The 15873-nt window shown below is 41.6% G+C and overlaps 1 protein-coding gene across 1 annotated transcript in view; it reads left to right on the top strand.

Annotated features, from left to right (window-relative positions):
* Positions 1-2600: 2600 nt before the first annotated feature.
* The window catches only part of lhfpl7 (LHFPL tetraspan subfamily member 7), a 132559-nt gene continuing 119286 nt past the window's right edge, over positions 2601-15873 (top strand). Inside the window, exon 1 of the mRNA XM_008428042.2 lies at positions 2601-3521. Coding sequence (XP_008426264.1) covers positions 3153-3521 — 369 coding nt within the window. The 5' untranslated portion in view covers positions 2601-3152. The remainder of the gene's footprint in view (positions 3522-15873) is intronic.

The following is a 15873-nucleotide window of genomic DNA, read 5'->3' as shown; positions in this document are numbered from 1 at the left end:
TGTGTGTGTGTGTGTGTGGCTGTCAGTTTGGGTGAGTGTTAACGCATGGACCGAGACAAAAACTTGAAGTACTTCAATCTTCTATCTCCAAAACACTATGAAGATGCACATGAGGGCCTCGCATTAAGACACTCCTGTAGGAAAACATTCAGCACGTGTCCAGCAGCAGCATTTTGATACTACGGTTTATTGCTTATCTCGGACCTATGGAGGATTCTACTAGGACTTCATTAAATTCACTCCCACACAGCACCTTTTTTTGTTTTTAGAAGCATTCCTTGTTTTTTACGTGACTTCCTCCCGCCTGGGTCTACCACTTAGAGCCAATCAGCAAGTTTTCGAGTCGTAGTCACAGAAGCAGCGTGGAGTTGTTTACTAATTTAAGCCGTCCCGCCTCKGCCCTTTGCGTACTGTAGRGCATCTCGCGACRTGACTGTGAATCAGGCWGGCGAAGAAAGAGCGGATCCTGTGCTTGGACTAGGCACCTTTACGGAACGATAGAATAATACTCCAGCCATGTCAGAAAACTCCAGACTCCACGTCCTTAAGGTTCTATACATATATAAATATATATATATAGATATAAATTCTGGTTTATCCCTTATATGAATATTTGTCTTTTTTTTTTATTATTGTGATCTTAGTTTTTATACACATATAAGCATTGCTGACCCAAAACTCAGTAATGAATTGACTGCTAAACTGGAAGGTGTGCTCAGTTAATTTTATTTTATTTTTTATTTCTTTTGAGCCTTACCTAGATGTGGAAAGGAACCAGAAAAAAAACTCTTGGTACCATGTACCACTGTTTTTGACATGTATGTGTACTTTGATCTATAATATATTTAAAATGTGTTTGATTCAAATACAATTATTATAAAACATGAGTTTTTTTTCCCTTCCCCTGTTTCATTCTTTGAATTGATTAGTCAGATCTGCTCTTTTTAACAGAATGCTTGGGATTTAATTTAAAAAAAAACATTTTTAAAGATTAGCTATTTAAAAGCAAAAGCATAACGGTGGTTTATCTTGTCTGACCACATGGGGGCAGTGTTGGCTGCACTGTCATGGGGTAAAGCTGGAGAAAAGGCATTATTTTATTTCTGGATTTTTAAATATTGGATCCAGGCTCCATGGATTGTAAAGACAAGGTAAGTTTATTAATGTAGCCCAGTTCACAGAAATGAAAAGAAAGTAGAGGTATTAAAATATTGGAGAAAGAAGATGCTAAATTACAGATATAAAAGGCGTAAAACTGAAACTCTTAAATTGCTGAAGTTTCCTTTTCATTTCATTTATTTATTTCGAACAGACATTAAAAACAGTCAAAAAAGAACAAGAAAACAAAATAGAATGAGACAAACTTAAGAAATAAAATGTAAAACAAATTATTTTGCCCATGTGACATGCAATTTTATATTTTCTGTTCGAAAAGGAGCAGGTAGAAGATACATCTTATAATATCCTGCCCCTTTCATACTTGTCGATGTATTATCAATTGACTTTCAGAACATCAACAAGAGACAACTTGTTTCCATTTTTCATTATGTTTAACTATGTACAATTATTTTAAGTACTATTTATATAATCATTTACATTATAAACTATTAAACATGTTATATAGCATATTTTGAAATKAGTTCTGCTTTAATCAATTTTTTAAACTGGTTTACATTTGTAATTTTTTTAATCTCATCCATTTTTTTCAGAGTAAGAAATTGCAGTTCAGAAATGTTAGACTTATTGTGAGCAAAGAAACTTTCGTTAAAAAAAAACATCCTTTTTCAAAATTTCTTATTTATGTTTAGCGTTAAAGTTTTGGTTTATACTTCAGGGTTTCACAGATGTTTCCTAATTCATACCAAATAGGGGAAAAGACTGGCGTATTTTGGTCTCACTTCATTGAAAGCTGTCCCATCTGGACCAGGGTTTGACTCCAATATTACAGAAAGTATTTGCCTGTGTATCTGTTTTTTTTYCCATCTGTTTATTTTCCATACATATTTTTCACTTGTATGTCTTTCAATAATTATTGATTTGCAACCACCAGTATCGGCTGTACTCCAAGTTGAATCCGTGATTTAGCTAACAGCTAGGATGTGGGCTCATCAAATCTATTTGATGATCATTTTCAGTAGAAGCAAAACATGACTCAGCAAAACATCACCAGGCCTAGAAACTCATCAATGCATCAGTGAGATTTTTTTATTTTATTTTTTTTATACAATGAAATGTGGGTATTCAAGCTAAGAAGCAACTTTTGTGTGTTTAATTTTGCCACATTTTCCTGGAAGTCATGCAGTGTGAACTCTAAAACGTGGAACCGTTCGGCTACAACCATGCAGAATTTAAGAAAACACCTTTGAGGGAGAAACTTTTACAAATATGCTAATGAAGAGGAAGAAAACCACTAACGAGCTGCGTTATGCCTCGCGTGATGTCACAAGAGGCTTGTGTATTCTAGTTGGTTTTCGAAAGTAAAGATTTTATCCTGATTAATTTACAACTAAACAAGTACAACGACCATGACTCGTTGTTTTATTTGAGATAAGCAAGTGATTTTACGGAAAGACCTAGCATGTAGCTTTAAAGCTGGATTTCCTGGAGCTCGCGCCACTTTAGCTATTAGATTTTACTTTGAAGGTCCCAGGCGGAAGCTTCTCCTTTACCAAACGCCAACTTAGCGTTGTTGAGACTCGACTGAGGCGAGTAGTGCGAGCAAAGTAAGGCGCTGTCGGTCCTGAGGCAGAGGCAGCATCCCGCGGGTAGACGGGGGAAGAGTCCACCTGTGTCTTCAGGTGTTTTCGCCGCTCCTCCACCTCCACTCCCCCGCTTCCAGTTTTTTTGTTGTTTTTTTTGCCTGTGCAAACATTTAGAGTGTCACATTTCACCTTGTGGCAGCCCGAGCGAGCGGAACACCTGACTTTTCCTGCATCTTCAGCTTCCACCAGCTTTTTTTTTTTTCTTTCCTCAGTGGGTTTTTTTTTTTTTTTTTTTTTTTTTACAGACCAGATGTCCTGGGAACTCGCGGAGCTGCAGCCGCTGATGCCCACCTCCACTGACCGCATCCCTGCTTGTTGCTCATGTAGTGCTGCTGGACAGAGGGAGGAGGACAAGTTGAAGTCTCGCTCCTGAAAGGCGGCGAGCTCCAAATGCATTGGCTCCTGGGCCGGGAGAAGAAAGAAGACGAAGCCGGGTTCGGGATCGGTCTGGGTCTGTCCTCGGGTTCTCTGTCCCAAGCCGCCGCCGCCACCATGTTCAGTTGTGTGGGCTGCTTCTGGGTGCTCCTGTCCTCCGCCCTGGTGGCCGTCTGCAGCTTCAGCTTCATATCCCCCGCCTGGATTGTTAAGGAGCAGCTGAGGAGCGGCCACCAGCAGCAGCATCATCATCACCACGGCGCCAAAGACTCGGTGAGCTTCGGCTTGCTGTGGCACTGCTCCGAGTCTCTGGATCACATGTACCGGTGCTACACCTTCGGGGGACTGGGCAAATTTGCAGAGATCCCCTCCAGCTCCTGGCAGGTAACAAGGCATTACACACCCTGACATGTGGTTGGAGGCGCGGCTGCATGCGTCCATGGACAGGTGCGCAGTAGCTGTATATAGGATTCTGTCCAATCCCAGCTATACCTTCTGATCAAGAGGGGAAACGACAACAACTCAAAGTCCTGATTTTTATCAGTTTATTAATATTTATTGAATCTCCTGGTGAACATGTTTGAAAAGTCTTAACTCCTTTTTCTACCAAAAAAAAAATAAAAAATTACATCAACATAAAATCACGCTGAACCATGTAGCAGAACAACATGATTTAGATGTTAGCCTCTGTTCAAAAATGGGAAAGACAAGAAAGCATGCCATTCAACTGAGTGAGAGGGCCATGTTACATTTCAAAAGTCAGATAAAGGTTTCGAGAAGACGGCTCCTCGCCTGACGTGCAATAAGTTTGAAGCTGCTGCTAGGAGAGGACCTCTGGTTGTCCTACCATCACAAACATAAAAACACATGCAGGTTGCCGCACTTGACAGAGATGTTAATTGGAACATCTTGGTCAGATTGAAATAGGACAGAGGGTTTTAGCAGCAGACGTGGTGGATCTGGTGGGAAGTCGAGAACGAATACGTGGAGGTTCTGTGGTGCTGCGAAGTCCAGGAAACCTGTTACGGCGCTGGTATAAAGAGGTATGGCCAAAGATGACTCTCCATGTTTGCTCCACCCCAACAAACTATTTGAGGGAAAGTGTCCATTCAAGTTTGCTTGCATAGTATCCTAGCAACAAGTTCAAAGTGCTTTATGCCATAAAAACAACGAAGTAACCAGTTATGAAAGAAGCAAAATCATCAAGCAAATTTACATCAAATATATTGATCAATGTTCCAATTACTTCAAATCAAAGGCACCTCTAAGCAGGTGGGTTTTTAGCCTTCATTTAAAGGAACTCTGTTTTTCAGCATCTTTGCAGTTTTCTGGAAGTTTGTTCCAGATTAGCAGAGCACAGAAACTGAATGCTGCCAGGAGTGCTGTCCTATAGGTAAAAAATATATAATTTTTTTTACATGGAGGCTTTCTAAACTAAATTATTTTTTATGTGATTACGCTAAAAAAGAAAAAAAAGCATATGAATGAATTTAAATCAGTTAATTGAATCAATTCTTTAGGGCTTTTTTGCACATCTTTAAGGGGAAGTTATTGTTATCCAAATTTTCCACGTGTGCCAGTCTAAACCAAGCATCTCTGTGTGCTTCTCCTCCAAAGTGTTTTGTAAAGAAAAACACACTCAGATTTTTCCTTTCAGTCAGATAATGCATTGACTAGGAAGCGGGTCTCCGGCACAGCACGCCTCAGACACACGCATCAAAGCTGGGATGCAGGCAACAAGTTGGCAGGCGGCTCTCTGATTCAGCGCTCTCCCACCAGCAAGGATTTCAAATTTCCTCTCCCGCAAATCCCGGTAAAGAGTGTCCAAGCGGATGTAAGCAGCTGTGCGGCTTTATCACACGTCAGCTAGCGTCCTCACAGACAGGACGGCCGGGGATGAACATCAGCACCTGATCTTGTTTAGTTGAAATACGTCTGCGTTGGAAATATGTTGGAAATGCACGCGTTGGGTAGAGTGTGAAACACATGAGCCCTGACAGCGGGCTTGCATTTCGGAGGCAAGTTTCAGGATAATGTCATTTGTTACTTGAGGCTGTTTTTACTCCATCTCTCTCTCCCCTGTGCCGAGCACACCCACCAGCTCTGGAGCTATGATTTATGTATGAAGGCAAATTAGCATTTGAAAGGGAATTATTAATAAGTTCTGTTTGTGCAATTGTAGTTCAAACATGTTGGGGTACAAATGGACGAATTTAATTCCTCGGTTTCTTCTTAAAGGAAAGTCTGAGTGAGGAACGAGGTCAGCAATATTAGATGCTCCCACTGCTTCAGCACTTCGTCTTAACTTAGCTGAGAACAAGACGAGCTTCGGTCAGATTCTCACAGTGCGATGAGCTCCAGTGAAAGTAACACGGTTTCAGTATTAAAGCAAAGATTTCAAGCACAAATGTGCTTTCATGTTACACGTGGAGCATAATCACAACTGTATTTTATACCATAGCAAAACAATAAATTGCTGCATTGCTCTTCTCTGTAAGTAGGAGAACAGGAATATACAGTAAGAATTCTGGGAGGGGCAAAGCGTCAATATTCTCTACTAAATTTAGCCGGAGAACACTGAAAAAATGTTATTAGTGGTGGGACTAATAAATTAATTACACGGTCTATAATGAATTAATTGTATTTTATTCTAAAACTATATATATATATATCACCATCACCTTGTCTTTTGAAGCAAAAACTCCCTGTAGCTGCAAGAAAATTTAGTTTTTTCATCCGTTTATGTTTGTGGACGTTGCTTGTGCGTCAGGTTTACAGGCGTACTGGAAACACTATGCAAAGATTCCAGCCTGGGACTTTTGTATATAAGAAAATAAAATAAAATCTGAAATCTGCCTTGAGAACTTCCAACAAACTCACAAAAATCGCATTTCAAAAGTTTACGGTCATTTCTTTGACTTTGTGGTCCTGGGATCCCATGTCATTACCACCACACCGCCGTGCTTTAGAATTGCTATGGGTTTGACTGTTTGCAGATGACACTTTGATATTTTTTTTCATCCAAAAGTAGCATGATTTTGGTTCAACATTGCAACTTTGCAGAATGTTTATGAACTGTTGAGATCTAATATTGCACATTGAATCTGTCCTGACCTTATAGACAAGAAGCTTCCAGCTTCAGAAAACCAAATTTGATCTTTTTTTTTTTTTACCATAACCAAGCCTTTAAAAAATGTGTTAGTTGATTTTCAATTAAGCATGCAGGGATGTTTACTCTTAACCTTTCTCCCAACTCATTTAGAATCCATCTACCTGTTACCTCTCGGGGATTTTCATCTTCTGACTCATCCTAACTACCAGCCATGCTTGAATTTAGTTCAGCGTAACACGCCGCTTCGAGCCCGTTTGGCTAAAATCGAGGGTGATTTAATTATTCATCCAGTGTTCGGTGTGTTGATCCGTGCCCCTCCCTGTTACGAGCTTCCCTCTGCTCAGTGTGTTTGCGAGCGTGAGGTTGATGGAGCTGCTTTCCTGCACGGAGCGACTCGCGCTATTACGGCGCGGGATCCCGATCCCACCGCCATCAATAAAGGTGAAGGGGCCATTAAGTTTTCATCAGAAACACTTTATTACTCCACCACTCCTCGATGATGGGTTTGTCCAGGCTTTCTGTTTCCAACTTGTCAACAAACCGTGGTCCGAAGCGCAAAAAAAAAAAAAAAGGCTAGACAGCTCGTTGCACAGAAACACCAACTACTGGGTTCTGCTCGTGTTTGTGCTGACAGCTGTCAGTTTGATGGCTGTTGTCTTTATGAGGACAGTCTGAAAAGTCGGGCCAGGACGGCGGATGGAGGACTGAGGCTCCCTGGGAGGCTGGCCTACTTGTGCTCTGCTTTCTTTCTGTTGTTGTTCCATGCTGTCAAAAGCTTCTTTTTTTTTTCTTTCTTTGGAAAGCTCTGCTGGGTTTCTGTGCCGCTGGCGTTGTGGAGTGCAGGGCAGAAGGGCAGAGACGGGCTGGCAGGGACCTACTGTCTCCCGTGAAACGTGACACGTTCACATTGTTGTTTTCCAGAAAGTTGTGGAGAAGTTTAAAGCAGCGGGTTGTGGAGATCTCACAGAGCAGCACACAGCTGCACACTCGCCGAGCCACACTTACCCATCTGTATCAGGTGTCTGCAGCCTTCCTTGTCTGCCCTCCTGTGGTTCTTCAAAGCCAAATGAGACATGTTATAAAAACAATAACAAAAGGTGATTTTTATGAAATATCTTTATAGATTACCTACAACAGAAGGTCACCGATGCTGCAGGGCTTTTAGAAGTCATTTCATGTCTTGTTGTTTAACTCTAAAATATGTGGTTTATACTTTTAAGTGAGCTGGAAATCTCTCGTGTAAAACAGGAGAAATTTCTTTTAGCACTTTTAGTGATGGTGAATCAGAATCTCCAAAATCGGCAATGCTATGCTTTACACAGCCTGAAGATTGGAAATTTGCCACAACAAAACCCTGATTTCTTTTAAACCAAAACGTCTAAAGAAGCTGAACATAATTAGCCTCTTTTTAGTTTCCTCTGCGCTGTTTGATKTCCTGTAACTGTAAGTATTCCAGTGGATACTGTGTTATATTTATACGTGGCCTTGAAGACGTGGGTGTTTGCTTGAAGTGTGCGCGCTGCCAGGGCAGCTGGCAGGTGGGGCGTGTCACCTGGAGGAGGTGTGCTGTGCTGTGCTGCTGCGACCTGGTGCTGGGTGCAGCGTGGCGGAGAACGAACGAGTGAACCTGCCAGCAGACGTTTTCACCTTAACCCGTTAACAGCTTACGCGCCTCCGGCTGCTTCACGAAGCTGGATTAGTTTGGCCTCTGCAGCTGCCAGCCCACACTCCCAACTCGAGCCGTAAATGTGTGTGTGTCTAAGGGTCGGCTTGTTGCGGTGACGAGTGGTGGCCTGGCTCCAACAGCGCCCCCTGGGACGTGTTCGAGTCCAACCCCGTCTTTTGCCTGTCCGAGAAGAAAAAAAACCCCGCAGCACGTCAAAAAGCCGAGCTCTTGGGCCGTGGAGGAAAACGTTATCTTGCTTCCTCTGAAATCCTTCACCGCGCGAGGCAGAACCGGCGGCCCGTGTTGTCTGCCAGGAAGATGAATTGTAGACGTTACTGGAGATGTTTCGCCGCGCCTAATTGCCAGCTACCTATGAAGAACACTTACTGGTGCATAAACCATGCTAGATGCTCATTTCATCACTCAGTGAGCCAGAACTACTTTTAAGTAGGCAGATAACTCATTTAATGAAATTCACTTCTGAATCCTCTGTTTGGCAGCAGCACAGTCTTTGTGTTTGGCCTGATTTATTAAATCAATATGTAGAGAGGATTACGCTGTAAGAAATGTTTGGACGGAGCTGCATTCGTCTGGTTTTATTACGCAACTTTTATTTACCATCTTTAATGACTTTGTTTTGGATTAAATGGAAATGCTACATGGTATGTGTTATTTGTGTTACTGCTGGCTGGATGCAGACAGTTGGATGAAGGTGCAGACGTGGCTCGTATAATTATCTACTTTAAATGCATCTACAAGATTTTCCAGTCATTTTTTAAACTGTACTTGTGAATATTTTTGTTGTCTTCAAGGTAATGGAAATGTTTCATAGTCCTAAAATGCTTTGTGGATGTGAGAAGCGCACCATGATTTCAATTGGAAACTTCTCATCAGAGAGGTCAAAGGTCACATGTGGGGTACCCCAATGTTCAATCCTAGGACYCCTTCTTTTCAATATTTATATGCTCCCACTGGCTCAGGTTATAACAGGACATAGGATTAGCTACCAYAAYWAYGYGGATGATACACAGCTCTACATCACGATGTCACCAGGTGACTCTGAACCCATCCAATCACTGAATAGATGCTTAGAACAGATCAATGTGTGRATGTGCCAAAACTTTCTCCAGCTGAACAGAAACAAAACTGAAGTTATTATCTTTGGACCTAAAGAGGAGCGAACCACAATCAATGCACAGCTTCAGTTATTACGACTGAAAACCAGCGATCAGGCCGAAACCTGGGAGTAGTGATGGACTCTGACCTGAACCTTCAGAGCCACATTAAGACAGTCACAAAGTCGGCCTTCTATCACCTGAAGAACATCTCTAGGATTAGAGGACTTATGTCTCAGCACGATCTAGAGAAGCTCATCCAGGCGTTTATCTTTAGCCACATTGATTACTGCAACAGCGTCTTCACAGGTCTGACTAATAAATCAATCAAACAGCTGCAGCTGATCCAGAACGCTGCTGCTCGGGTTCTCACTAAAACCAGGAAGATAGAGCACATAACACCAGTTTTAAAGTCCCTACACTGGCTCCTTGTAGCTCAGAGAATAGACTTTAAAATACTGTTGATAGTTTATAAATCATTGAACGGTTTAGCACCACAATTCATTAAAGATCTGTTATTACTGTACCAACCGTCTAGACCCCTCAGATCTTCTGGTTCTGGTCTGCTCTGCATCCCCAGAACCAGAACCAGACGAGGAGAAGCAGCATTCAGTTTCTATGCACCACAGATTTGGAACAAACTTCCAGAAAACTGTAAAACAACTGAAACACTGGGTGCCTTTAAATCTCAACTTAAAACCCACCTGTTTAGAGTTGCTTATGGCTAAATTAGGATTAGAGTGCGGGTTTTGATGTCTTTGATGTTTTTAATGTTTTTATCTTTACTTTTTATCTATCTATTAATTTCTTTTATTCACAAAAATCCGTGTAGGACGGCGAAGTCCTAGCGCAAAGATTTGCGTGACAGGTGGACGGAGCCTGGTGCTGCAAGGTTGGAGACCTTGTCCTGTTAGGCGACGGTGCCTGGATAATACCTGTGTTAAACGGACGGCGGAGTCTGGCGACGACAGCTTAAATTTGACGGCTTATATTCCGACGGCTTAAATTTCGTAACAAAAGTATGTTTTTATCTTTTTTACTCGTTTTTTAATTTTTTAAAAATCTCTTTCTCTTTCTTACTGTGTATTCAATGTCACATGCTGTTTTAATTTTTTTCTTTAATTATGTAAAGCAATGTATAGCACCGTGAAATGTGCTATACAAATAAAATTTGATGATGATGATGACGATATTTAACAGAAGCTAAAGCTAACGTGCTACATTCACTAGGGGCCAATGAGGCACCAGGTCATAGCTGTATCACCACCAACAGGGTAAAATTTGTCCAACCTGCATGGTTGTGCTAAAGGAAGTGATTCTTTGGAATAGACCTTTCAGTCATGGTTTCAGTTTTGTTGAGTATTGCTAACTCTGTTGCTAATTTTACCTAATTGACCACAGTAGGGCTTCTGTCTAGGTACAGAATAAACGCCATTTGCTTCACCGCATCGTTGGTTGAGAATGCGAAGATAAAAATCGAAATGTGAATATAAACGCATAGCTTGAAGAAGTCCTAACAGCCAATAAGCAAACCTCAGATGTCGAACTTTATACATTCTGTGCAAAATATCATACTCTACCATATAAAATATGCAATTTTCTTTTGTACATTTCCGTCGCGATACAGATCTTGCGTGTCATCTCTCAGAGGACAGTGATCTTAAAGTTTTAAATGCGAGTTGGTGAAATCGGCAGGAACTCTAAGCGTACTGATTCAAGCGTTAAAAAGCAATGCTACTTCTCTGAAATGGTATCTTTTGCCTTAATAGTTTGGAAATAAAGAAATATATGGGTTTTAAATGCAGGCAGTTAAATACATCTGAGGTGGGATAAAAACATCTATATTTATGAGCAAATCAAAGATGTACAGATCTAGCATTTGGACTAACTACACCCGCCCAAACCCTGACCTACAGGCGGCTCTAAAAATGGTCTTAAATTGGTAATGTAAATGATTTCCTGCAGTTGTGGTGTTATGTGTTTGTATCGCTCTACAAATTGTTCTTAAGAAAGTCCTAATCATCCCCTCTACCTCTACATAAGCTCTCTGAAGACATTTTAAAGCTGCTATAAGTTTCCAAATCTACACAGCTGTATACATTTTTCCACCGAAACGTAATCTAAATTCTGTTTTGTAGTTGGATCTTTTGTTAATGTTGTTCACACTGTTTTGGCTGAAGCAGACTGCAGGTTCAGAGAGCGGACGCTCCAGCTCGTTTGCTGCCTAATAACAGGATGATGAACAAGGTCTGGCCTTTATCTCTCTGAGCTGCATCGGAGAAAAATGAAGGGCCTGTTCTCCGAGTTGGCCTCCCACTGGAGGGGGTGGGCCACACGATCTAATGCCGCACATGTCACACATGCAGACACACCACGGGGACGAAGGGCAACCTGGGATGCTTTCAGACAAGCATGTGAACAAGCAGAAAGCTTTGAAATCTCTGCGGACTCCAGTTTGCTCCTCACGCCTGCTGCAGCGAAGCGTCTCTCCGCCTCCTTTACCTCATAAACCTCCTCTGCTGTAATGCTAATGGGAATCCTCTGTGGTGAAACCCATTTGTGTGGAAGTGTGTCGAGCTGTTATGAATGATGTTATGGAGTCTAATGTTCCCCTACGCCCCTACAGAGGGAGGCCACCGCTGTCCGGCTTGCATGAGAGACACAAAGCTGACCTGTCTGACTGCTTTCTCCCCCAACAATCTCATTCTGTACAGAAGCTTTCTGCTAAAGCATGTTTTTTTTTTGGTTTTTTTTTTCTTACACGCATCTGAAAAGGTATTCACACCCTTGTACTTTTGTCGCATTGAAACCTCAACCTTTGATGCATTTTATTGCAGCTTTATGCGATAGACTAACGGAAGGCAGTGCGTAATGGTGAAGTAAAAGGTTTTCATGTACATTTGGACCGTCTTTACAAGAGAAAAATAGATAACCTGAGCAATTCTATTATGTTGAAATTTTAGCTTTTTTTTAAAATTCAGAACATAGAAATGTATGCTCGATGCTCTCAGTTGTTTTGTTGTGCTCATCTGTTCACTACTTCAAGCAAAGCAACTCTTATTACCGTATTTTTCTGACTATAAGCCGCTACTTTTTCCCTACCAAGCGGCTTGTAGCCCGGTGCGGCTTTTCTGTAGATTTTTCTTCAACCACCAGGGGGCGCTTTAGCAAGAAGTGAATCATTAGAAGTCAACATTGGAAATCAAAGAAGAAAGCGCTGATTTTCATTGAGAACAAGCACAAGTTAGCAGCAGGCAYGACRGAGAAATGTTTTCAAACTCATATGATGGAGCTTTTAAGTAGCTGGCAGTACAGGAGGGAAATAGAGCCGCTGCATGTAAACTCGGCATGAACGAATCCAGGGATCGGCGCTCTGCTGCGTCCTTGTGGAAAACTGAGAGTGGTGGAGATACCAGCGGTTTATATAGGCACATTTTCAGTTAAAAAAAAAAAAAAAAATTGTTGGTGCGGCTTATAGTGAGGTGCGCTCTGTAGTCCTGAAAATAGATATTTTGACAGTCTTGTCAAGAGTAAGCAAACACTCGGCTACCATGTTGAGAGTCCAAGATATCTTGAGTAGTGAGACGGAAGTTAATTAAGCAGAACATTTTGAACATCGCAAACTTGCAGCGAAAATGACTACATAGCATTAGCTGCCGTGCTATTGGCAGCTGGGGTGGAAATTTATCCAAGTTGTATCCTTGTGTATGTAGTGAGCAAAAAATATCCTCTAAAATATATTTTTGGTTGTTATGATAGCATGTAATGATAGCTCTGTTGTGTTCTCCTAACTTGTTCTTTTTGTAGACTTTTGTCTCTCTCCTTACTTTTTTACTTTCCAACATTTGTTATAATGAGTAACCATGGCAACAAGGTGCAGTTGATTAGCATCTCAAAACCTAGGAAAAATACTAAAACTATGACCCCAAATCCCAGAGGAGTCGAAAAGGAGGGGCATGTAGATCTCGTCCATCGATTATAATTCTTGTCTTTCTAACCACAAGGCCAGACAGAGATGACATCAGCTCTGACACTATGTTCAAAACAAAACTTGGAGGTGGTTTTAATTATAATTTCATTATAAATTGTAGTTTTTGGAAGGTTTACATAACATGGAAGGTTTTTTGATAATTTTTTTTCTTTTAAATTGTAATTTAATTCCTACGTGCCTGCTGAAATTTCAAGCTAGCTGGCAGGTTGAAGGGAAGATGGCTGAAGATAAATAGACATTTCTTGGAAGAAAAGCTTTTAGTGGCTACTAAAAATATTAAACATGCAGTCAGAAAACATTTAGTAAAAGCAAGCATCATTTTTACTTCCCATTCAAATTCACACACAAGTTTACAAGGATTTCTACTAATGAAGTACCAATAAAATACATTGAATTTGGCTGTAATGTGGAAAAATTGGAGGAAGGTTTGAGGCGTGCAGCCTTTGTGTGAAATTGCTCACAAAGTAAAGTGCAAATGCATTCTGCTTTTACTGGGTGGGGAAGATAAAAGGATGATAGACATTGATGTGATGAACAGTGTCTGCTTTGATGCCGTAATTAAGGGTTCAGGGAGAGACAGCCGAGCGACGCCAGGGAGCAAAGAGAAACACAAAGAGAGACCTGGTGAGTTATTTCGATGACATTCTTTCCGTTGTCACCCAGCTGATCCCAAAGCAACTCAGTATCCACTTAAACCCCCCCATACACACACACACACACACACACACACTCACACAAAGGGAGCCATCATCCATTTTATTGTCATATTCCATTAATAAACTGCCGGTCCTTTCAGCCAGTCACTATTGGAGACGCTCCACCTGAAACGTTCTGCCGTCCTCGAGCTGAAAGAGGCAGGATGAGGCTGCAGGGGTCAAAGGTCGCGTTTTACAAGCTTCCTGTGGAGCAACCTGTTTTGTCCGGTGTCCAGTTCGCCGCACCTGGCTGCTGCTTTATGATGCAAACCCACCTGGAGGCCTGAGGCGGGGGACCACATATAAATTATCGGTAGTGTTGTTCGTTCACCTTGACTTACGCCAGGTTACATAAATAGTTGTAAAACAAAAAGAAGAAGCGGAGAAGTTGGAGCCAGACAGAGAGATGGATGTTTGGTCCACTGACAGCAAGTCTTGCATGAAATATGCTGCTAACTTATTATCATACAGAGCATGTTTATTCTCAGACCGCCGCTGCTGTGTGTGTGTGTGTGTGAGACAAAATAATGGTAGGTGTTGTGTGGGTATAGAAAAAGCATGAATGAGCGGAGGGTTCATATTTGCCTTGTGAATGTCATTTTTATGCACTCGTGAGGCGGTCCCTCTGAGCTTTGAGCGAAAATTCATTCTAAACTCCCGCTACGTTTATGGTGATAGAATGCAAATAGAACGCAATATGTTTTAGAAACGATAATGGTTGAGAGGTAGGGTGCATAATGATGTGTAGATACATCAAGCTGTTATTTATCTTTTCTATCAAACGGAGCAGACAGCGTTGTCAGCCGCCGATAAGAGTTATGTATTTAATCTGTTTCTGATCTGCTTGTGTTCTGTTGAAGGCACTGCCTATGTTTAGCGGTTAAGTAGTTGAGAGAATCAAGAGTTTAAATCTGATTTTCTTATCAATTGTGCCGTAAAAGAACAGCAATACCACCAAGTTCCAGTTGTGCTTTCCTGGACATTTTTTWAAAAAAAAAGCTTAAAAACGAACTGAAAAATGTAGGAAAAGCCGGCATTCAGTAGAAGAAAAAAAAAGCCGTCACTTTTTTAACGACACCTCCAGTCTCAACAGTTCTTATGAAACAAAAGTAGCTGAAGATGTTTTTTAAGTTGAGAAATTTTACACTACAAAATCATAACTTTCTGACACAGATGCCTATTTCTGCTTACCATTCTTCAAGATGGGAATGACAGGAGAACATTCAAGTAAAACCGATGTGTGTTGACATTATTTCCAGTTCCTCTCTGAGGCCCTGGTATTTCTCCAGTTTCTCGTGCTCCTTTTTCCTGATGTTGTAATCACTTGGTATTGCTACATCCACCACAGCGGCTTTCCTCCACCACCACAATGTCCAGTTGGTTCGCCATTACCGTTTTGTCTGTATGGATCTGGAAGTCCCACAGGATCTTAGCTCGGTCATTCTCCACAACCTTTCGGGGTGTTCCCCACTTTGATCTCGGGACTTCCAGTCCATATTCTGCACAGATGTTCCTGTACACTATGCCCGCCGCTTGGTTATGTCGTTCCATGTAYGCTTTCCCTGCCAGCATCTTKCACCCTGCTGTTATGTGCTGGACTGTCTCAGGGGCCTCCTTGCACAACCTACACCTTGGGTCTTGTCTGGTGTGGTAGATCTGAGCCTCTATTGCTCTGGTGTTTAGGACGCCTGGCTTCTCCCCCAAACAGCTATGCCTTATCAGTAATCAGATACCCTGCAGGAATATATATATATATATATATATATATACAGTATATTAATTAGAGGTGTGCCGATCGATCGGCCACCGATCATAATCGTCCGATTTCTGTGAAAAAGTGTATGATCGGAGATCGCCGATCACGGTCTCTTGCTGTCGATCACACAAACTGATCACCTACATCTTATTTCGCAGCCTGGCTGTGCAGCTGGTCTCCTCTTTCCTTCACTCTGCGCAAACGTGCAGCAACAAATCCTAAGYGATGTTGAACTATAACGCTCTGAGTGAATGGGGAAGTTTGCGTGTTGCAGCGGAAAATTGAAGCACGTGGGGTGAAGCACTTCAAAATGCATCAACACAACGAATCTAATATGGCATAAAAACAATGCCATACTTGATGGAGTTTGGCTACATCGAGGCTCACTGCAGTAAAAAAGA

Source organism: Poecilia reticulata, linkage group LG14 (genome assembly GCF_000633615.1).
Source record: "Poecilia reticulata strain Guanapo linkage group LG14, Guppy_female_1.0+MT, whole genome shotgun sequence".
NCBI classification, from domain to species: Eukaryota; Metazoa; Chordata; class Actinopteri; order Cyprinodontiformes; family Poeciliidae; genus Poecilia; species Poecilia reticulata.
Note: the sequence above shows the minus strand (reverse complement) of the source record. Positions and strands in the feature narration are given on the sequence as shown.